The 21,080-nt window shown below is 38.5% G+C and overlaps 1 protein-coding gene across 1 annotated transcript in view; it reads right to left on the bottom strand.

Moving 5' to 3' along the window:
• LOC139939500 (sialidase-3-like) overlaps positions 1-21,080 on the bottom strand; it is a 78,720-nt gene that overhangs the window by 2,988 nt on the left and 54,652 nt on the right. Inside the window, exons 7-10 of the mRNA XM_071935465.1 lie at positions 16,611-16,704; positions 8,014-8,091; positions 2,201-2,346; positions 1,390-1,581 (exon numbers count right to left, since the gene is read on the bottom strand). Of these exons, the coding sequence (XP_071791566.1) occupies positions 1,390-1,581; positions 2,201-2,346; positions 8,014-8,091; positions 16,611-16,704 (510 nt within the window). The remainder of the gene's footprint in view (positions 1-1,389; positions 1,582-2,200; positions 2,347-8,013; positions 8,092-16,610; positions 16,705-21,080) is intronic.

Consider the following 21,080-nt stretch of genomic DNA (forward strand, 5'->3'; position numbering starts at 1 on the left):
GACAGAGCAACTAGTAAGCACCATCTACCCTGAATCCCAGTGTGGGTTTAGACCAGGCCGAGGCACCAAAGACATGACATTTGCAGTCAGACAAATACAAGAGAAATGTCAGGAGCAAAATCAAGACCTGTGCATGGTATCTCATAAAGGCGTTTGACACCACTTCATAATTTTTAAGAACTTGCCAGTATGTAAATACCTACAAAGTTTCAATACAATCCCAATATTACTCTGTGAGTTATACGACTTCAAAAAGTGCACCTTTAATGCCACGTCACATGACCTTCGATGACGTCATTGATCGCTTAATTTATACTCTGTACATATTGTGAGTCGCTTTTATCTGTACTTATTGGCAGTTTTCCCGCCTTTTTATTATTGTTCATTCATATAAATCAAATTCTATTTAAGTTCCTGAATATCTATAAAGGGACCGGTTATTTTGTTTTTTTAACCTCCTCTTACTGTGACAGTTTATAAAATTTACTCCTGTGATATATTTTACTCTTATTTTTTTGTTTATATTGATTTTAATTTTCCGTAACATTCTTAAATATTTACGTAATTTTTATATCGCAATTTTATCATGTGATTTTATGTTTACTTTTAATGTGTTATATTGTTTGCAGGGCCAAAATGGAAACCAATTTTTTTTACACTGATTTGGCTTACCCTGGGTAAATAAAGGAAATAAATAAATAATAAAATAAATAAATAAATAAATAAATTGATATGAAACTTCACACATATGACACCTGCCCGACAGTCAACATGTGTGTAAATTTTGAAGTGATTACACAAGCTTTACCACACACAAAAAAATCTGTTTTGAAGAGTTTTCAACCTGGGGCTAGAGGGCGCCGCTGCATAATGTGGTGTCGAATTTGCACTGCCCACCCTTGCCAGACACTAACATCGTTGAAAGCAACTTCATAACTTTTGCCACTTTTGAATTACAAGGCACTTCCGGTTTTGACCGGAAGTAGATGTCATGTGAGGTCAAGCACACGGAACACAATGAAGACTCAATTTATCCCTACCCAATCCCACAAACAGAAACCTACAGTCTCTTGTGGCTGATTTTATACAGATTTTTAAATACTAAAAATAGTGTAGCTTTATGAGAACATCAAATTGCCTTTCATCACTGAATGTTTTGTTGCAATTGCTCTTAAGGAACCATGCAAAAAGCCGCGTAGAACAAATCTTACATTATTTCAATGACTTGCAGTAGGCTGAAAAATACAAATTAAAAAAGTAATAAAAAAAGTTTAACGAAAACAAGAGCTGTTTTGCTGCACCGGCTATGAAACAGCTAATGAACAAAAACAAGGTGAATCTGGCTAAAACACCTAATAATGATATGAACATAGCAAACAGTATACTCACAGCACAGCCACCTGTTGAACTAGGCACCCATGCCCCATTTCTTCGCTTGAACCCTGGTTCAATAAGAGTCATGTCAAGCTGAATAGCTGAAAGTGTCCGACCACCATCAAAACTATAGCAATGAGCCCTTGGATGGAGAGGATTTAATGTGCGAGAATTCATGTACAGAGTGCCATCTTCAAGCTCTGCAACCTGAAAATGCATTAAAGGCAAGGATTTAAAATTAAACAAATTGTCGCACAAAACTCAGACAAAAGACATAGTTCTTCTTTATATTTGAAAATCAGTTGTTAAAAGTAAATTTAGGAATGTTAAGGTAGCTCTGCACCTAACCTAAAGAGTTAAGGGGACTGGATGGGACAGTTCGTTTAAATTTCGTTTAAATATTGAACCTCATACACTGTGTTCATCCTGCTTCCTTACAAATTTCTACAAAAATTATATTTTAATTTCTATAACTTGAATCGTTGATTCTGATTGGTCAACCCTTAGCAACCAGAGATGCGATACAAATGGCCTATGGCTAAGAGTGTTTATGAACCGGATGCTTTTTGGCTTATTTTCCGTGTCATTTTTAGAGAATGTGGAACTTGGACATCGTTGAATATATATTTTTTTTCAGGAGAAAGGGGACGGCAGCAAAATGATGATGAGAAAAGGGCACGGCAAAAATTGGCGTGAAAAGTGGGATTTTTGATAGGGCTTTGCGGTAATTGGTATGGGCATTGACGGCAATTGCCCTCGTTGCTGTTGTGCAAGTATCAGGGCTACCTTTATTACAAGTCTGACATACACATTTAGTGCTGCTTACCTGGACTTCATTAGGGTGAATAGGAAAACCACTAGAATCTTCAGATGAGGATGTTTCAGCTCCAAGGTGCCACGTTGTACCTCCATCGTCACTGTATATCACGTTCGAGAGGTTGGTACAATTGGAGCAAATATTGATAATGCCCTCTACAAACAAATAAAAACAAGAAAACTCGTGTTTAACACAAGTGCCCGACACGCCAGTCAGTATTTTGACATTTGACACATGTAGAACAGAGTGTTTTTTTCCCCACAAATAATCTTAGCCAGTGTTGTGCAATGTTGTGCTGTTGATCTGCCATGTACATGTAGGTAGGAATGACCAATTGGTGAAAATTCTTTGCGTGTACGCTTTGGACATGCAGTGCAAGGTGGGGTGCTTTGTTTTTGTTCAGTGGAGTTGCTTGCAAATACATTTGTAGGTATCGGAGGCAACATATTTTCTGTAATAGAATTTGGTTTCCTGGGAGTGTACATGACTTGTAGGCCATAAGGAAACAAATTTGGAAGCTGAGCTACTTTGGTTGACTTTAATTTGACATCTGTGTTTTACTGCTCTTTTGTGGTATATAATGTCCGGTTCCATATGTGATGGGCCTCACTCATTGTTATCAATGTCCATTGATGGCTCATGCAGCGTTTGGTCTTTTCAGCTGATGATATTTGAGTCCAGTGTAGGCCAGGAAATGTTTTTTTCGGCAAATTTGTCTAGCAAACTATTTGGCCTGAACATTTGTTAGTACTCGAGGGCGCTGTTCTGTAGCCGCCACTGTTTATTTTGCTCTCCAGTTTTTGCTTATTTTTATCCGTTTAATCTTTGCTGAGTTTTTGGCATCGTCTTTATATTTATTGTTGACGTGTTTGGTAAGCTTTATGTGCTTTTGTATGATATATTTTGGTGCTTTTTCCGATTTGTATTGCTTGTTATTTTGATGTTTTTGATGTGTTTTTTTATCTCCGGTCGAGTTCACTATTTAACGTGTGCTCATCATGGTTGTTGCCTTTAGTGCCCGTTCTCGTCTCTTGGTGTTTTTACATCTGATTTTTATCATACATAAGTCACGGGTTCAAACCTTTTCTGATGCTGAGACTGTCAGAAATTAGTATTTTGTGTCTCCAGACCAATACATGTGTCTGACTAATTTTGTTGTTTCATTTTCACCCTGTTATGGGGTAACATTACAGCTGTGGCGTACTGGTTTAATTTCTCTAAAGTTCCATTAGTAAAATGGTCCAAACATGGCCAAACTACTCTTGTTATTCCTGGTCATGACCCTCCACATGACATAACAATATTTATGGATATTGCTGTTAACCCAGGCCCTCGTATTGGATCCACTAGTAATGACGAGTTGCATTTTATACATTCCGATAGTTCTCATTCTATCATGTCTAGTAATTCTACTATAATGTATTCCCGTGGTCAGCTTTTTAATATCCGTAAGACTTCTTGTCATTCCATTCAGCCTGGATTGCTTTCTATTCTGAAAGCAAATGGAATTCTTCGGTTCAGGGGTAATACAGTAGAGCGGGTCATTGTAACTATAAGTGTAAAATTCCTGTTCAAATTGGTCACCGACTTGATTATGTTCATAATGAGAGAGCTTTGGAAAACCGCCCTCCTGTCTTTAAACACATTGTTGTAAATCCTGCCGATCCCTCTGATGATCTTTTTAAACTCTGTTGCTTAAATACCAGATCTCTTAAAAATAAAGCTGCTAGTTTTGTTTCTTATGCTATTAATAGTAAGGCTGATTTGTTTGCCCTTACCGAGACTTGGTTTACAGATATGGATGTTGCCCACAAGGTTGAAGCAACCCCACCTGGTTTTAGATTGCTTAATCATCCCCGGAAAAAACGTGTGGGGGGAGGCACTGCTTTGTTGTTTCGTGACCATTTGAATGTCAAGAAAATTGCTGGAGATGAACTAGACTCATTTGAGTTTTCAGAATGGTCTGTAGGGATTAATTCGTGTAAATTACGACTTGTAATTATTTATAGGCCTCCTTACTCTGCTAGCCATCCTTGTACAGTTAATCGGTTTATCAATGATTTTGCTGATTATTTAGAATCCATTGTTTTATCTTCTAAACCAGTTTTAACAACTGGGGATTTTAACATTCATGTTGACATCTCTGATGATCCAAACACTAAACGTTTTTTGTCACTTCTTGAATCCATGGGTCTCCATCAACATGTTGACAAACCTACTCATGAGATGGGTCACACACTAGATCTTGTTATTACCAGGAAATCAGACATGGTTCTTAACAGCCCCCCCGACACCTCACCACCTCTTTTCTGATCATTTTTCTGTTATTTGCAATTTGCAACAAAACAAGTCTGCTTTTCCAGCTAAACATTGTTTATAGGGATATTAAATGCATTGACATTAATTGCTTGAAAGGTGACTTAGTCTCTTCTAGGCTGTGCAGAGACACACCTCAAAGTCTTGAGGAGCTTACCAAGTGCTATAATTCTACACTAGCTGGTGCCTTCAATACACATGCCCCATTAAAGCCTAAGTTGGTCACCGCTAGGCCCCATCTTCCTTGGTTTAGTCAAGAAATCAACTCTGCCTTGAGGATGAGGAGACGTGCAGAAAAGAAGTGGCGACAAACAAACATGGTCTCTGATCTTTCAGAATATAAGCTTATTAGAAATAGGGTTACCTTTCTTCTTAACTAAGCTCGCTGCAGTTTTTACAAAGACTTTATCAAAAGTAATAGTTCCGACCAGAGGAAATTATTTAGAGCATCTAAAAAGCTGCTTGGGCATAGTGTTGACGTCCTCTACCCACCTTTTAAAGATAAACTGTCTCTTGCCAATGATATGGGTAGCTTTTTTGTAAAGAAAATATATAATATTCATGCTAAACTTGATGACTTGGAAGTTTCAACCTCTGTGGACAGGCCGTTATATTTTACACCTGAAACAATGTCCAGTAATATCCTGTTTGATAGTTTCATACCATTAACCGAGTCACAGGTAAAACAGCTTGTTGTCAATTCTTCTAAGGGATCATGCGCTCTGGATCTTATGCCTACTAACCTTGTGGGTGAGTGCCTTGATGTTTTGCTTCCAGTAATTACCAACATTATAAACTCATCATTAGTTTCTGGAACATTTCCTACTCACTGGAAAGAAGCTTTAATATGTCCTTTGTTAAAGAAACCCAATCTTGACATAAAATTAGAAAACTACCGTCCAATCAGTAACTTGCAATTTATTTCTAAATTAACTGAGAGAGCTGTTTGTGACCAACTTTATAGTCACATGTCAAAACACTCCATGTTTCCGGTTCTCCAATCATCTTACCGGAAGCATCATAGTACAGAAACGATTCTTATTAAGGTTAAAAATGATTTACTGATGAGGATGAATTCCCAACATGTTATTCTGCTTGTCCTTTTAGACCTTAGTGCAGCGTTCGATACTGTTGATCATGTAGTTTTGCTGAAACGTCTTCAGTCTAAATGTGGAGTCACTGGCAAGGCCCTTGATTGGTTTTCGTCCTATTTGTCAGATAGAAGTCAACGTGTATCCATTCAAGGTACCTTATCAGAGAAGTTTAACATCAACTGTGGTATCTTTTTAATCCCTCTTTTACTTTTTTATGTCTTCTTCTATGGTCACCTTGCCAGTTAGTTTAGAATTTTAGCATAGTTAGGGTTAGAGGCGTCTGTCTCCTGAAAAGGTAAAAACATTACCGATGCCAGCAGAGATAGGCCTATGTAATAAGTAATTAATTAGTTCTCTGTTGGCGGGACAGACGTATCTCCATACTTTTGTTTGGGCACTGGCCTGGTGACCAGTCTTTTTTCTTTGTCTTTTTCTTCCACTCTGTGCTTTTTTACAAGTGTTCTGAGCCTCTGATCATTTTGTATGTAAGGGGCGCAATATAAATTTTAATTATTATTATTATTATTACATGAGCCTGAAGTTTACTCTATTACTGGGCTGAAGGTATTTTCTTTATTGTGGGCCTGGCCTTTATTATTTCTTGGCTGAGGATATTTTCTCAAGATGTAGAAGATAAAAAAAATATGAGAAGGTTGTGTTGAGCTGGAGCTGGTTATGAGCTGGTTATGTTGAGCTGGAGCTGGTTATGAGCTGGTTATGTTGAGCTGGAGCTGGTTATGAGTTGGTTATGTTGAGCTGGAGCTGGTTATGAGCTGGTTATGTTGAGCTGGAGCTGCAGGTTATGAGCTGGTTATGTTGGGCTGGAGCTGGTTACGAGTTGGTTAAGTTGAGCTGGAGCTGCAGGTTATGAGCTGGTTATGTTGAGCTGGAGCTGGTTATGAGCTGGTAATGTTGAGCTGGAGCTGGTTATGAGCTGGTTATGTTGAGCTGGAGCTGCAGGTTATGAGCTGGTTATATTGGGCTGGAGCTGGTTATGAGTTGGTTATGTTGAGCTGAGCTGAAGATGGTTATGAGCTGGTTATGTTGAGCTGGAGCTGGTTATGAGCTGGTTATGTTGAGCTGGAGCTGGTTATGAGCTGGTTATGTTGAGCTGGAGCTGGTTATGAGCTGGTTATGTTGAGCTGGAGCTGGTTATGAGCTGGTTATGTTGAGCTGGAGCTGGTTATGAGCTGGTTATGTTGAGCTGGAGCTGGTTATGAGTTGGTTATGAGTTGGTTATGTTGAGCTGGAGCTGGTTATGAGCTGGTTATGTTGAGCTGGAGCTGGTTACTGGTTATGAGCTGGTTATGTTGAGCTGTGGAGCTGGTATCATTGGGCCGATACATGTAAAACATTGGTTGTGTGCAAGAATGTAGCATGCCATGCTCCACAGGGAGTATGCTTCGTTAAATATGAGTCTACATGTAGCTTTAGTGTTATTTCTTTATACATGCACATTGTGTTTACCTGGGTCTAACTGGGTTTTACTTCCCATGCTTTGTGGTTTAATTTAGTGCTTTTGAATCCACTATCAGCTGACTTTAGTATGTGTTCAGTTTCACATTGAGGACTTGTGACTGGGGCACTGGAGTGTGAGCATCATGTCTGAATTCAAAGTCAGTGTTTTTATGGCTGGGTTTTCATGTGGCGACAAACATGTACATGTACATGTACATGTACATGTATGCTTGCCTCTACTTGGTAATGATACAATGTAGCCACACCATGGTTCTATATAAGTTTACATTTGTATTTCTTGATACCCAGGTCCGTTTCATCAATTCCATTTCTTTTCCTAGTGCTTTCATGCCTATACTTATGGTTTTTGTAGAGTTATACGGGCCCTTGGTTTCAAAAGCGTTTTTCTGAGTGAATGCGACAGGGTAACATTTTTTGGTTTTATATTTGGGGGAAGTTGGTATTGCAGGCTATTTAGCCCTCCAAATTCAACAGCCAATCAGCCTAGTTTTAACCCAAATTTAATGCTTCAAACATTGCTGTAGCTGACACACTGGGCGAAATTTGGGGTTCCTTTCTTGTTTATTCTGGTGAAATAAGTGTACGGTTCGATGGTTTGGTCAAAATAGCGACAATCATTGATTTTTAGTCAAACTGCCTCCCCCGTTTTTATGTGAATTGAGATTTTGAAGTTATTTTGTTAGTTGAATAAAAAGTCGCTAAGAAATTACAGTGATGGCAACTGAAACTTTCAAATTGTTTGCGAGTCCAAAAAATATTGGCTCGTTCATTTTTTTTGTGGTAATTTATCTGGCAATTTCTTAAATAAATCCCATGACTGGCAAAACTTCTGGGGGGGGGGTTCTGTTACAATATCAATCATGTCACTACATTTAAAACAATCTAGAATCCAGACATGCCTGACATCTGGTTGATAAAAAGCGATGTACTTACTTCCCGTCCTGTCCAAGGTGAACATATTTCCAGGAACTACTAATCTGCCACATTTCATCTGTACGGAATGACCAGGACCTGCATCGAAAAAAACAATTGTGAACAATTATGAAGATTGAATGAATGATTTATTGATATCACAATCTGCAGATTGCATTGCATCTAAAATTACATCAATTCAATATGTAAAATCAAAAACAACTAGACATTTAGTTTTTGTAGACACACAAAAAGCTGCACCCTGTTGTTTTACTTTGATTTAGTGCCAAAAACTTTAACATTGGTCTGATCAAGATAAAAGACTCTTGATCTTTGAAAGGCCCTTTTTCACTAAAATAAATAAAATAAAAAAATAAAAATTGGTCTTCATTCTGATAATGAATCTAAAGATAATTTTAAACCAGAAATAAAAGTCAACATGGATTCATGTATCCAAGGCTAACCTCAAAAGCTCCAAGGAGTCTATAATTGACAAAACTTTGAAAAATCGGTTGCATAGTTCTTGAGATTATGGTTCAACTTCTGGTTGCGCCGGAAGTAAAGGTCAACATGGGGTCACGGTAGCCCCAAATCAATCGTCAATGCTCACATGATCAGTAACTGGAAAAAAAAAAAATCTGGTCAGGATGCGGAATAGTAACAGGCCAGGGTTCCTTGATGTTACGGATGCCATGGTCCTCAAAGAGAGATGATGATTTGAGGAAACCTTAGCAGGCTGACACCAGGTTGATGCTCCATGCATAGAGGCAGTCAATAAAGGATGTAAGAGAGTGATTTGCAGGGATAAAGAAATGTCACTTCTAGTGCACTTTATGTGTTCAAAAGCGTCAAAAGTTTGGAAAGAAGTGCAAATGTTTCCCAATACGTGCCGTATCTGAGAGACTTGCATAACCTGTATTAAAGGGATTACCTGCTCAGCTTCCATGCTCTTATACATGAAGCGACCCAACCTCTAAAATGACCATTGGAAAAGGAAAGTCCTTGGGAAGCAACTACTATGTCAATACATCAAGGGAATTGATCATAATGGAGAACTTGCTCTCATTTAGCAGGTGTATCACTTGTGCACCTTACATGTAGTCAAATCATCAACCATGTCAGGCTCCAACTCTTTGGTAATTAAGGCGAGAAGCGTCTGGCAGATGGACTTTGCAACAATGAGAGTCTTGTTATACAAACCATGCATATGACGAAGCAGACTATATTACTTCATCTTGGCTATATTGTTTTACTATTTTGAACTCTGACAATTGTTTTATTAACTAGAACACAATTCTATCCTTTGTAGTATGGCGACCACGACAGTCATGTTTTAGACTGCTCTGACATTTTTGTCGATTTTAAGTGGCAATGAGCAGTTTTATGATGTGAGTTCCGCTCCAAATGTTACAAAACTGAGTGCTGATTCTCCTAGGAGTTTGTTCTGCGATGTGGAGACTTCTAGTTTCGAGGTTTGGACGCATTTTTGGTCAGTTTTTCACCTTATCCAACCAAGGACTAAAACCATTTGCAACAATGACCACACACTTGATCGAGTCCTTTATTCAAGCTGTTGTCCGGAGCCCAAGTTTCATTGTTCTCATCAAACAAGGACTGACCATTCCATCAAGCTACATACCTGCTGTGTTTCCAATATGGCGTAACTCATTGACTCGATGGTCAAAACGTAAGTTCATCAGTGCACCTGTTGTGACTATTGTAACTCCACATCAACATTTCATATCGACATCACTGTTTTTGGAGATATTCAGGAAAATCCCGGTCCTGTAAACACCACAACTCAGCAAAAACCTAAGATTCGGGGCATTTTATTGAACACAAGGAGTTTGGGAAATGATGTGCAGGTATTGTGTTCCACAGACAACTTGGACATAATTGCTGTAACAGAAACCTGGTTAAATGACACAATTTCAGATGGCGAATTACTCGACCCCTCCTTCCAAATAATTTGAAGAGATAGAAACCGTAACAGTGGAGGAGTTCTACTTGCTTGCAAATCTGTTCTTCAGCAAGTTCGTAGGGCAGATTTTGAACCTCCAGAACTTCGTAAAGATTTTAAACAATGTGAGCTACGTACTCTGGGTACAGCTTTTACTGCCTAACAACAAAGGTTAACTTCTGTTTGGTACATGTCATAGATTGTCGTCATCAAACTCTCGTTTTGCTGATGCTCTTGCCTTCTCTTTTGATCGCATTTTGCCACACTGTAACCAATTCAAATCCATCTTTCTCACCGGAGACTTCAACTTAAATTTGCTGCTCACCATCGACCCGGAATTTCCTCCTACTTTGAACAAATGTGCTACCGATATCATCAGCTTAACTGAATCGCTCAACATGTGGCAGTTAGTGACTTTTCCGACTCGATGTAACAACAACGGTCAGGACTCCATGTTGGATCTAACTTGGTCAGCGACATAAGCAGAGGTGCTGGTCTGGGGAACAGTGATCATGATTCTGTTTATTTTCAACTTAACATCTCAATGCCTGATCAACAGTTTCACAAGGCCGATTCTGTAGATTTTAAGCGGACTCTAGAGTGCATCCCCTGGCACCTGTTCTACGATGAATCCAACATAGAAGATACTTGGGACAACTTTACCCTTCTCATCCAAGCTGCTGTCAAGGATGTGATTCCTGTGGCCATTTCAAGAGGTCGTTGTCGTCCACCCTGGATAACCCAGGAAATTATTGCTTTGTCTCGTAGAAAAAACAGAGCCTATCAACAAGCAGTTGCTCGCAAAAACAATAATAACTTGTGGACTAAATACAAACTTCTTCGTCATCAAGTTAAAATATCTGCTAAGAATGCTTATAATGACTTCCTTAAGAATGTTGCCAATGATTTGAAATGTAACCCTAAACGTTTTTGGTCGTTTGTTAATGCTACAAGGAAGTCTCAACCTGCTAGTGTATTTAAGGATGAGACGCATTTTAGCACACCGTCTTCCATTGTTAATGCTTTTAATGATTTCTTTAGTAGTAATTTTTCTGTACAGGATTCAGCCTCTAATCTCCCAGGTATCCCTGCCCGATGCAACGGCCACCCTGGTGTCTGCCCTCTTCAAACTGTACAAATCAGGCAAGACGAGGTGTTACAGGCGGTTCGTAAGCTTACATGTACATAACTCATCCAAACCTCCTGGTCCAGATGGAATTTCACATGGCATATTTAAGCTTGCTGATTCGTCTCTGGTTGGCATACTTACCAAAATATTCAACCTCAGCATCAAATTGGGCAGAGTACCTGGAGATTGGAGGCTGGCAAATGTCATTCCTCTTCACAAAAACGGTAATAAATCTCATATTGCTTACTACCGGCCAATTTCTCTTTGTTCAGTACCATGTAAGATGCTTGAATGCATCATTTCTAGTCATCTTATTGTGCATTCTAAAAGTTATAATATTATTCTTGAATCGCAACATGGTTTCTTTCCAGAACATTCATGTGTCACACAAGCTGTTACATTGTTTGATACTTGGGCTAAGGCTTTGGACAACCTCAACGAGTTGATGCAATATTTTTGGACTGGTCCAAAGCCTTTGACCGAATTAATCATTCAGTTCTCTTGAAGAAACTGCATCATTATGGCATCTGTGGTAAGACTCTATCCTGGATTAACTCATTTCTTTCTGGGCACAAACAGCGCGTAATTTTTTCAGGCACTAATTCTGACTGGGCTCAGGTAACTTAAGGGGTCCCTCAGGGGTCGGTTATCGGACCAGTTCTTTTCAATTTATTCACTGCTGATCTGCCTAGAATTGTTCAGTCATTTCTCCCACAGTATGCAGATGACACAGTTTTGTACCGTACAGTGAGCAACCAAAATGATTGTTTAGTGTTACAAAATGATCTTGATACTATCTCTAGGTGGTGTGATGAAAATGTAAAGTAATGCATGTTACCAGGTCTAGAAGAGATATTTCTTGTACATATAACTTAGGTAATGAAACTCTTTTGTTCCCTTTGTAGACCTGTTCTGGAGTACGGTATTCCTTTGTGGCTACCGAACCAGAAAAAAACACATACAGTCCCTTGAAGCAGTGCAAAGAAGGTTCACTTGCTCCTGTTTCACATATAGAGTTGCCAGGTCCCTTACTTATGAACAACATCTCACTCAACTTCACTTGCCCCCCTTGTATAACCGTTTTCTGTTTTTAAGTGTTTCTTTTGTTGTCAAGTTGAACGTTGAAAGTTTCAGTGGTATACTCATCTTTTACCGCAACCTAATACACTTAAAATTGATAAACTGGTTTTTAAACACAGACTTGCCCGAACGAACTCTCTAAAGTACTCTTGTTTCCTTTTTTTCCCAAAGATTTTGGGATACACTTCCTACTGATGTTCAGAATTTGTGCCTAGGAACTTCCCCAGTGAGGTGTCTTAATACTATACGTGGTGTTCTTTACACAAAACCACCCATAACTCAATCTTTTTAGCCATTGTAAATTTTTATAATAGGTATTTCAGTAAAACATTGTGCCTGATAGTTTTCTTCTTAATGATACTTAATAGAAGTTGATGTGTGAGTTGCTATGCTTGGATTAAGAGCTTCAAATGTTTAAAGATGGTTGGATTTCCAGATAAAAGGCCATTCACCTTCATGACGGGATTCTTCCATTAAAACATTCAGAAGAAAAAAGCCTTTTCATCTTTACCAACTCACACTCCTTATCTACTAGTAATCTCATGAGTACACACTTTATCTCAGCAAAAGGCAAGCTGCAGCTGTTCTGGTACTACTTTTAGCCACTCAAGCATGAAGATTGATTTAACAGCATCAAATTAAAACCGCTTTAGTTTTTTCCTGTATTGCCAAAGCGTTGAGGCGCATACTTAAAAATATTGTTCGTTTGGTGGGTGGGTTTATCCAGCCCTGATACTTGCACAACAGCAACAAATGAAGCAAGCTAGTCGAAACGTTGACCAATTCAGAACTGACTCCACGGCAGTACAGTTAATTACGATCCGATAAGCTAAAGTAGTAGTCCAAGTCTATTTTCTATACCATCCGTCCTGGTAATGGTTAAAAGCAGGACAGTTCTTTTCAGAACTGAGAAGTCTCTCAAACCTCCGATTATCTACTCCGCGGCAGTAGAATATAGGAAGACAGTTTTCTAAAAACAAACTCTACATGGCAAGTTGATACACACATGGTGGTACCGCAAATCAAATATACATTATTACCTCACCATGCAATGCCTCAAATCCGATGTATGTCTTTAAACCCCAAAAAGTGTAAATTAATGACTGTGACCAGGTCTAGAAACCCTGCTAAACCACTGTAAAAAAATTGCTGAAAACGCTTTGGTAAACGTGGATAGTTACAAATACTTGGGTGCTATTAAACACGTTAATAAACTCACTACAAAGCCTCTAAACGGATTATTTATTGGTAGAGTAAAACTAGAAACCCGAAAATTCTGACTTCACTTTATCGTTCAATTAGCAGACCCATACTTGAATACGCAGCTCCAGTCTGGTGCCCTGTTCTTTCGACTCAGCAAAAAAAAAGGGTTTTAGTTGATTCTGATAATGAAATCGAGTATTTAGACAGGTGTGTCAAGCTGGGTCCTGCCTCTTTTAATCAACAGGGTTCATTTCCTTTCAATTGCGTTTGTTATTAAATGTTTGTGTAACAAATTTGACATTGACACAGACACTCTAATTCCCATTAATTGTAGACATATGGAATCTGTTAAATGTGTCCATGAACGGGCTTATTCCAACGCTGCCCAGCATTCTCTTTTTCACAGATTCCCTAGATTATGTGATAAACTACCGGTCCGCATTAAAGATACAATTATCCATAGTTTATCCTCCTTACAAATTCTCTCAGAAATAATTTATTAGTCCCTGGCCAGGGGTTCCCCTTGACCAAAATTGTTTACTTTCAAATTGCCTTGCCCATTCAAATAGCCATGTTAAAATAATGTCTCTCTAATGTCCTTTTACTATAATATTGTATCTTCTTAAATTGAGGCATCAGGAGATTAACTCAATAATAATTTAGTTTACTTGTTAAAAATCAATCAGGGGTGCTCCTTTTTTCTTCTATTTTTGTTTCTCTCTCCTAATTGTATACAGTACATGTTTTTGTTTTCTTACTGTTCTTATTGTCTGTACTTTTTACCTGTGAAATTAATAAATGAAATGAACGAAATAAAATTAATAGGTTTAGACTTGTGTAAGTCACAACCGTGAGAGCTGTACATGTACGTATATTGTACAAAATCACAATAACAATCACATATGGGACTAGGACTTGATCAAGTTTAGAAATTTCGACAATTCAAATGAAGTTTACACCTTAACCATCATTGTAAAATTTGCCTGGGAATACAGTTTTTTCTACTTACACTGTTTTAATAAATTTTGATGCCTCTAAAATGGTTGTCAATAAAATAAACTTGATTGTGGAAAGTTTTTTTGCAGTACAAAACATGTCATTTAAGCTTAATTAAATAATGATGTTTGGGGGTCTTTCACTTTAGTCCATTTGTTTTCTACACCGGTGAAAACGCCCAATAAATGATTTCATTGTGACGTCGTCTGACGCTTTAGGCCAAAAAACCAAATCTACAGTATCCAACAAAGGTATACATGAAAACAGTTTGGCTGTATACTTTTAGAGTTTCGGTGAAAACAAAGTTGGCTTATTAAGTAAACACCTTGATCAAACATGTTTAATTAATTAAATTTATTTATAATTACAATTTAGCTGCTATGTCAAAGCTTAAGCTTCCATATGGTATACAATTTGTCTGGTCTTTTGTTTTCAGTATAAGAGTTTTTGTGATAACAAAATCCCTGAGTTATGGCAATGGGGTTTTGAAGGACTAAAAAAAACCAACTCCATCTGTAAAATAAAAATCTAACTAAACAATAACAATAGCTGTTCTGACCTGTCTTATCAGAACAGCTCAAAACAGACTTAATTCTTTTCATACTTTAACCCTTTGCCTGCTATCGGCGACCACAGTCGCCGAGCGTGTTTATTCCCTGCGCGCTGTCGGCGACTCCAGTCGCCCAGCAGTACTGCAAGTAAATAGATGAGGAATTCTGGGAAACTATTGACCCCTGACCCTCATCCAGCTGCATGTATCTAGCTATACATGTATGCAACGATATTTCATTTGTCCCAAATTTTCTCACAATTTCCGATCAAAAAGCTGTACGCTAAGACAAAATGGGGACACAATGGACGTCCATGCAGCATTTCTGGAAAATTTTCAGGACTCAGACTCCGGAGAATCAGACTTTGAAGAGCTTTTTTCGAGAGATTCTGATGTGTTGAGAATGCTGTACGTGTACTGTGTACGTGTACTGTGTATGTGTCAACGATAACGATGTACATGAACACGACAATGGGTCGGATGGCAGCAGCGATGGGTCTGGATCGGACGATGGCCCCGATAAAAATCGACAGCAACTAGGCTTGGCGGCCAATGATAAAATAGTGGTAATGAAACAAGCGTATCTCGGTTATTCTTTATCCAAAAAACATAATGTTTACTGCATTAGATGGGAAATAAAATACTGAGTTTAAAACTTATTTTTCAATTTAGCCCAAAACACTTTCTTCACAGAGTGAAGGTCTTGAGGAAAAATGTATGTGCATTTTAGTAGCCCCACACAGGAAATTCAGCACCAGGGGAATACTGTGTGTACAGCCTCGTAGCGTGCTAAGGGTTAAAAATAGAATACTAGGAGCAACCAGTTTTGCAATGCATTATACCATACCAGCTATTTTCTAGGAGCAACCAGTTTTGCAATGCATTATACCATACCAGCTATTTTCTAGGAGCAACCAGTTTTGCAATGCATTATACCATACCAGCTATTTTCTAGGAGCAACCAGTTTTGCAATGCATTATACCATACCAGCTATTTTCTAGGAGCAACCAGTTTTGCAATGCATTATACCATACCAGCTATTTTCAGGTTGCCATGCACAAGACCTTGGCAAACTACTTTTTGACCTATCCAATACCTGGTAACCTCTCATTGCCTGTAGTGTCTTGGCAACCAATGGTTCAACATGTAGCTGTTTTTGACTCTAATTTGGTTTATCTTGACAAGAGTGTTTTCCCAGACTAATGTTGTCTGTTGAATATTTAAGATGTCCAATGACTCATTTAAGTGTCAGCATGGAAGAGAAACTTCTCAGCCACCTTTGATGGTGTGTATTGAAGTGGGCAGCAGGCATTACAAATCCCTTTTGAAACCACTGCTTACAACCATGTTCCCCGCTTGGGCTCTTTTGGTAACTTTGCAAATTTACTACGCGTTTAACACGGTAGTTACAACAGAAGGTACCTAACCAGAGTCTCAGCATAATCCATAAGTTTTGAAAACTGCCATCATTACAGCCTCCTTTTTTAAAACCCTAGCTTCAACTTTAAGCTTGCATAGAAAGCCCCTCTCATACCAGAAGCAACATGACAGTGTCTTTAGGCCGGAGCTGAAGCTGTAGTTTTGAAAAGGGCCATTTCTCAGTTTGCTTTTTAAAAGATACTTTTTGTTTTGAATTGTGTTTTTTGGTAATACCATAATAACTTCAGAGATGTGTTTCATAAAGTAGAATCTAACTTACCTGGGACATACAAAACTGGAAATGGGTCCATTTTTCCAATGGTGCTTCCTGTGATATCTATGGGATCTGTCCAGGTGAAGCCAACATCATAACTCTAAAAAAGAGGGAAACAAATCAAAAAGATAACGTATCACAGTACATTAAAAAAAAAAACTACATGTACCTCCTTCCCCATCTCAAACAAGAAACTGACATAAAAATTTAAAAAATGGGCAGAAACACTAAATTTAAAAACATTAAACAGCGGCTCAAGCACATATTTCAGATGTTAAAGACACTGGGTACTAATGCTAATTGTTCAAACAAAGTTGTTACCGATCAATGGAGAGATGTTGATAGTATAAAACATTGTGAGAAACGGCTCCCTCTGAAGTACATGTAGGGCCTTACGCCGTTTTTGAGAAAGAAGTTATTTCTCACTTAAATATTTAGCTGTCCCGACCTACCGTCGGAACAGGTATTGTTTTCGTCGAGATTTTTATTATTTTTATTATTATTATTCTTTGTTTCTCGCCAAAACCCCATTGCATTTGTACACGTTTTTTCTTTAAGCCTAATCTCCCAAACCATAATACGAAAGAGTGAGTTTATTATACCATATTGTAGCTTAGAACATAAGCTTTACTCTAAATGTAAAAAAAAATGAAAATCTTAATTAATTAACCACGTAATCTTCATTTGAATATAACTGGATGCAGTCGCTTCAATGTTATTGTTAATATTCTCTTTGGTAAATGCCATACAGTATGTACCTATCATGAGTTGTGACTTCTTGAGATGAGTATACGCATTTGAATATAACTGGATGCCGTCGCTTCCATGTTATTGTTAAACATTCTCTATGGTAAATGCAATTCAGTATGTACCTATCATGAGTTGTGACTTCTTGAGAGAAGTCTACTCAAGTCTCCTTTTGTTGTTTTTCTACTTACGTTCTGGACCACAGCGAATTCTCTTTTTATTCGTTTCCTAACCGAGTTCTGGACGTACACGAAGGCATAGGGTTTTCGTTTAACGAACGTGCGCAATTGAATAGGGGTTTTTGACGACGACGACACACCATCGTGTCCACACATTCTACCTCCATGTTTACACTAAACTTAAACAGTTTGAAGATAATGATAGTTGAAAGCTTCCCTTAACATATTACTTGCTGTGGTGTTGTAGTTTTTGAGAAATTAGTGAAAAAAATGTCAGCGTATGACTGGGACCGAGTTGGTTTGGGACCGAGTTGACCGGCTTCGTTTCAGGCGACGAGCGTGGACGACGAAAATAGAACGCCAGGGATTTTGAATCATTTACGGGTGAAGTCACCTTGTTTGCGCCGGGGACCATTTGTCTAAACTAATTCAAGTATTTCGCTTTCTTTTCGGAAATTATACCATGACATACAAAAACTCTTTGGCAGGAATACAAAAGCAGCGATTTTATTATGCTGACGTTTCTCTTGTGGTTGAGTGGGTCATTTGTATAAAGCTGCTTATAATAAATAGGCAAAACATTTTGCTTTATAAAAATGCATAAATTGAGCAGAATAGTGGCTTAATGTTATAGAGCTGCTTATATAATCAATAGGCAAAACATTTTGCTTTAAAATAAATTGCAGATCAGCAGAATACCTTGATTCACAACTTGTACTTGTATTTGCTGTGTTTAGCTGCTTTTTGTGTTTAAAAATCTTTAGTGTAGTTTGGTCCAGGGCCAATGGCTTTTAAAGGAAAGAATCGCAGCGCTTGCGTAATCATGGAATTGTGCTTACGCTAAGCGTATTTAACAGCTTAGCAGGGAATGTGTTCTTGAGCGTCACAATTCGCAATAAAAAAAGCTACAGTTGCCTATGTGCTCAAGTCCTGTAAAACTGAAAACAACAGTGACTTAAAAATTTGATTTGCAATCTCAGGATAATACCAGTGGTTTACTTACGTGCAAAAGTAGGCCGGGGCGACTAGTGTGCTTTAGTGTTAAAGTCGCGACTACAAATTATTATTTGAGTTACGACTACAAATTATTATTTGAGTCGCGACTACTATTTTTCTCTACTCTGTTATAATCGTGCTCAAACGTTGACTACAAAAATTGTCCCGACTACCTGTCCAGTGAAATACTGGTTGTGTTGCTTCTTACTATTCGCAACATATAATATAACGTGCGCTTGCAACACTTTGCGGCACAAGTCTTGAGAATCCGTAATTTATCGCGGCAAGCGTCCAAGTTGGGTTTGAGGGGCGATTAGTCGAGTTTGTAAATTTCACTAGTCACCCAGGCCTATCATGATGGGAACTTGCCTATTAAGGTTTTATCGCGAATTGCAAAATTTCAAGAGAGGGCGTTGCGAGCGCGAGTCATACAAACTGCATAGTAACCGCCCCATATTCCTTCCCAAAATGCATTGCGGTTCTGAATCGCAATAAACCTTATGAAAAATCTTGTGCAAATGGGCCCAATGTCGTGCTCTGCTCTGGAAGCAAAGATTCAGTGCTTAGCAGAAGCAGTGAATTCTGCGCTTACGTCAAGCAAAATACACTGCTTAGCAGGGATTTCTTTTGTTTGTGTGCTTCCAAGCTCGCACATTTTATTCCGCGCATGCACATTAAGCCGAAAATGGTGATCGTAGGTGCAGAGTTTGGTGGTTACGAGTTCAGTAAAATCCACTCGAACAAGATCAAACATCAAACCACCAACCAAATACAAGGATTTTATCCTTAAGTAGTTTGTCACATGGCAATGGACTCTAAAGATACTGGCATGAACTCAAGAAACCAACCAAATTAAACAATCCTGAGTCAAATGCAAGTTTTTACATTATTCAACTAGGGACCACTTATCTTATATACCGCCCTCTATTGACAAGTGACTGAAAATCCTTGCAACACCATATCTCAAGGAGTGCAGGACCAATTTTTACACTGTAGTGAAGACTCCGTGGGGCATGGACATTAATTTTGAAAAACTGTGACATCAAGTTGACCTCTACTTCCAGGTCAACCGGAAGTGGGACCATATCTCAAGAGTTACACAACCGATTAAAAAAAAATTCTTCAGTTATAGACTCCTTAGGACTTAAAATTTGTTAGGAAAAACCGTGACCTCATTTTGACCTCTTCTTCCGTGTCAACTGGAAGTGGGACCATATCTCAAGTACTATTCAACCGATTTTAAAACTTTTTTTCAGTTTTAGACCCCTTGGGCATTGGAGATTAGCCTTAGGTTACCGTGACCCCATGTCGACCTCTACTTTGGGGTCAACCGGAAGTGGCACCATAACTCAAGACACTATTCAACAATTTTCAAACTTTTTTTCAGTTATAGGCTCCTTGGTCATTTTAGCACATAATCCAAGCAAAAGAACACGGAACAGCTTTGTGTTTGTTCACAAACACCTAATGTCTAGTTGAGTTTGATTTTGAGACCTAAATTTGATTTTAAGGTCGCAAATTCCAGCATCTGAAAGCACACAACTACGTGTGACAATGTTTTTTTTGTTCCATTATTATCTCTCAACTTTGACGACATTTTGAGTTCAAATTTTCACAGGTTTGTTATTTTGTGCATATATGTTGGGATTCACCAAGTGAGAAGACTGGTCTATGACAATATGACAATTACCAAAGGTGTCCAGTGTCCAAAAACAATCTTGCAACTTTACATTAAATGAGAGGAACATATGATTTGACCTTCAAAATTTGCAGAAGAAAAAACAGACAGTCATGCTAACTCAGGTTTTGTCACTGTGTGTAAAGTACCAATTCAACAAATTCAACAAATTGGTAGGAAGGTTTTGTCAGTGTGTGTATAACAATACCAATGCAACAAATTGGTAGGAAGGTTTTGTCAGTGTGTGTATAAAGGCCCATTCACACGAGCGCTGCAAACGAGGGTCCCGTGCGATTTCATAACATCGATGTTATGAAATCGCAAATCCACGTCGTGTGAATGCTATCTATGTTACGAAATTACCTGGGTCCCGTGTTGTTCATAACACAGATCGAGACCTGCTTCAAAAAATCGCATCGATGTTATAATCACGGGGAGCCATCGTCTGAACCGAATGCCTGCGATCGTAACGAGGGACCGCTGCGTTGACACATGAAGAACTATGGAGGAAGAAATGGGCGAACTATAGCATGCATCTATACATGTACATGTACATACATGTACATGTACATGTATTACTGCTCAACTCTGGACTACGATCCGTTTGGCTGGTGGGTTTTGTGGCCGGATGCTAGACCAGCCCAAACCTTGAAGCAAAAACATCGTTCAATCGGAAGCAGAATACGTCATTTGGCAAAGCTTTTCGATGTTTTAATTCACCATTTGTTATGTCTCATCAATAATTCCATAAAAAAAACATTTTCATTCAACAATGTAGCGTTTTTAAAGTCCAAAAATCTATTTGAATCGTGGAATTTTGTGTTTTTCTTCGACTCGAACATGACTCGACGTTGCTGGATCGCTGCATTTCAAGAC

The sequence above is a fragment of the Asterias amurensis genome, chromosome 7 (assembly GCF_032118995.1).
Source record: "Asterias amurensis chromosome 7, ASM3211899v1".
Classification (NCBI taxonomy): Eukaryota; Metazoa; Echinodermata; class Asteroidea; order Forcipulatida; family Asteriidae; genus Asterias; species Asterias amurensis.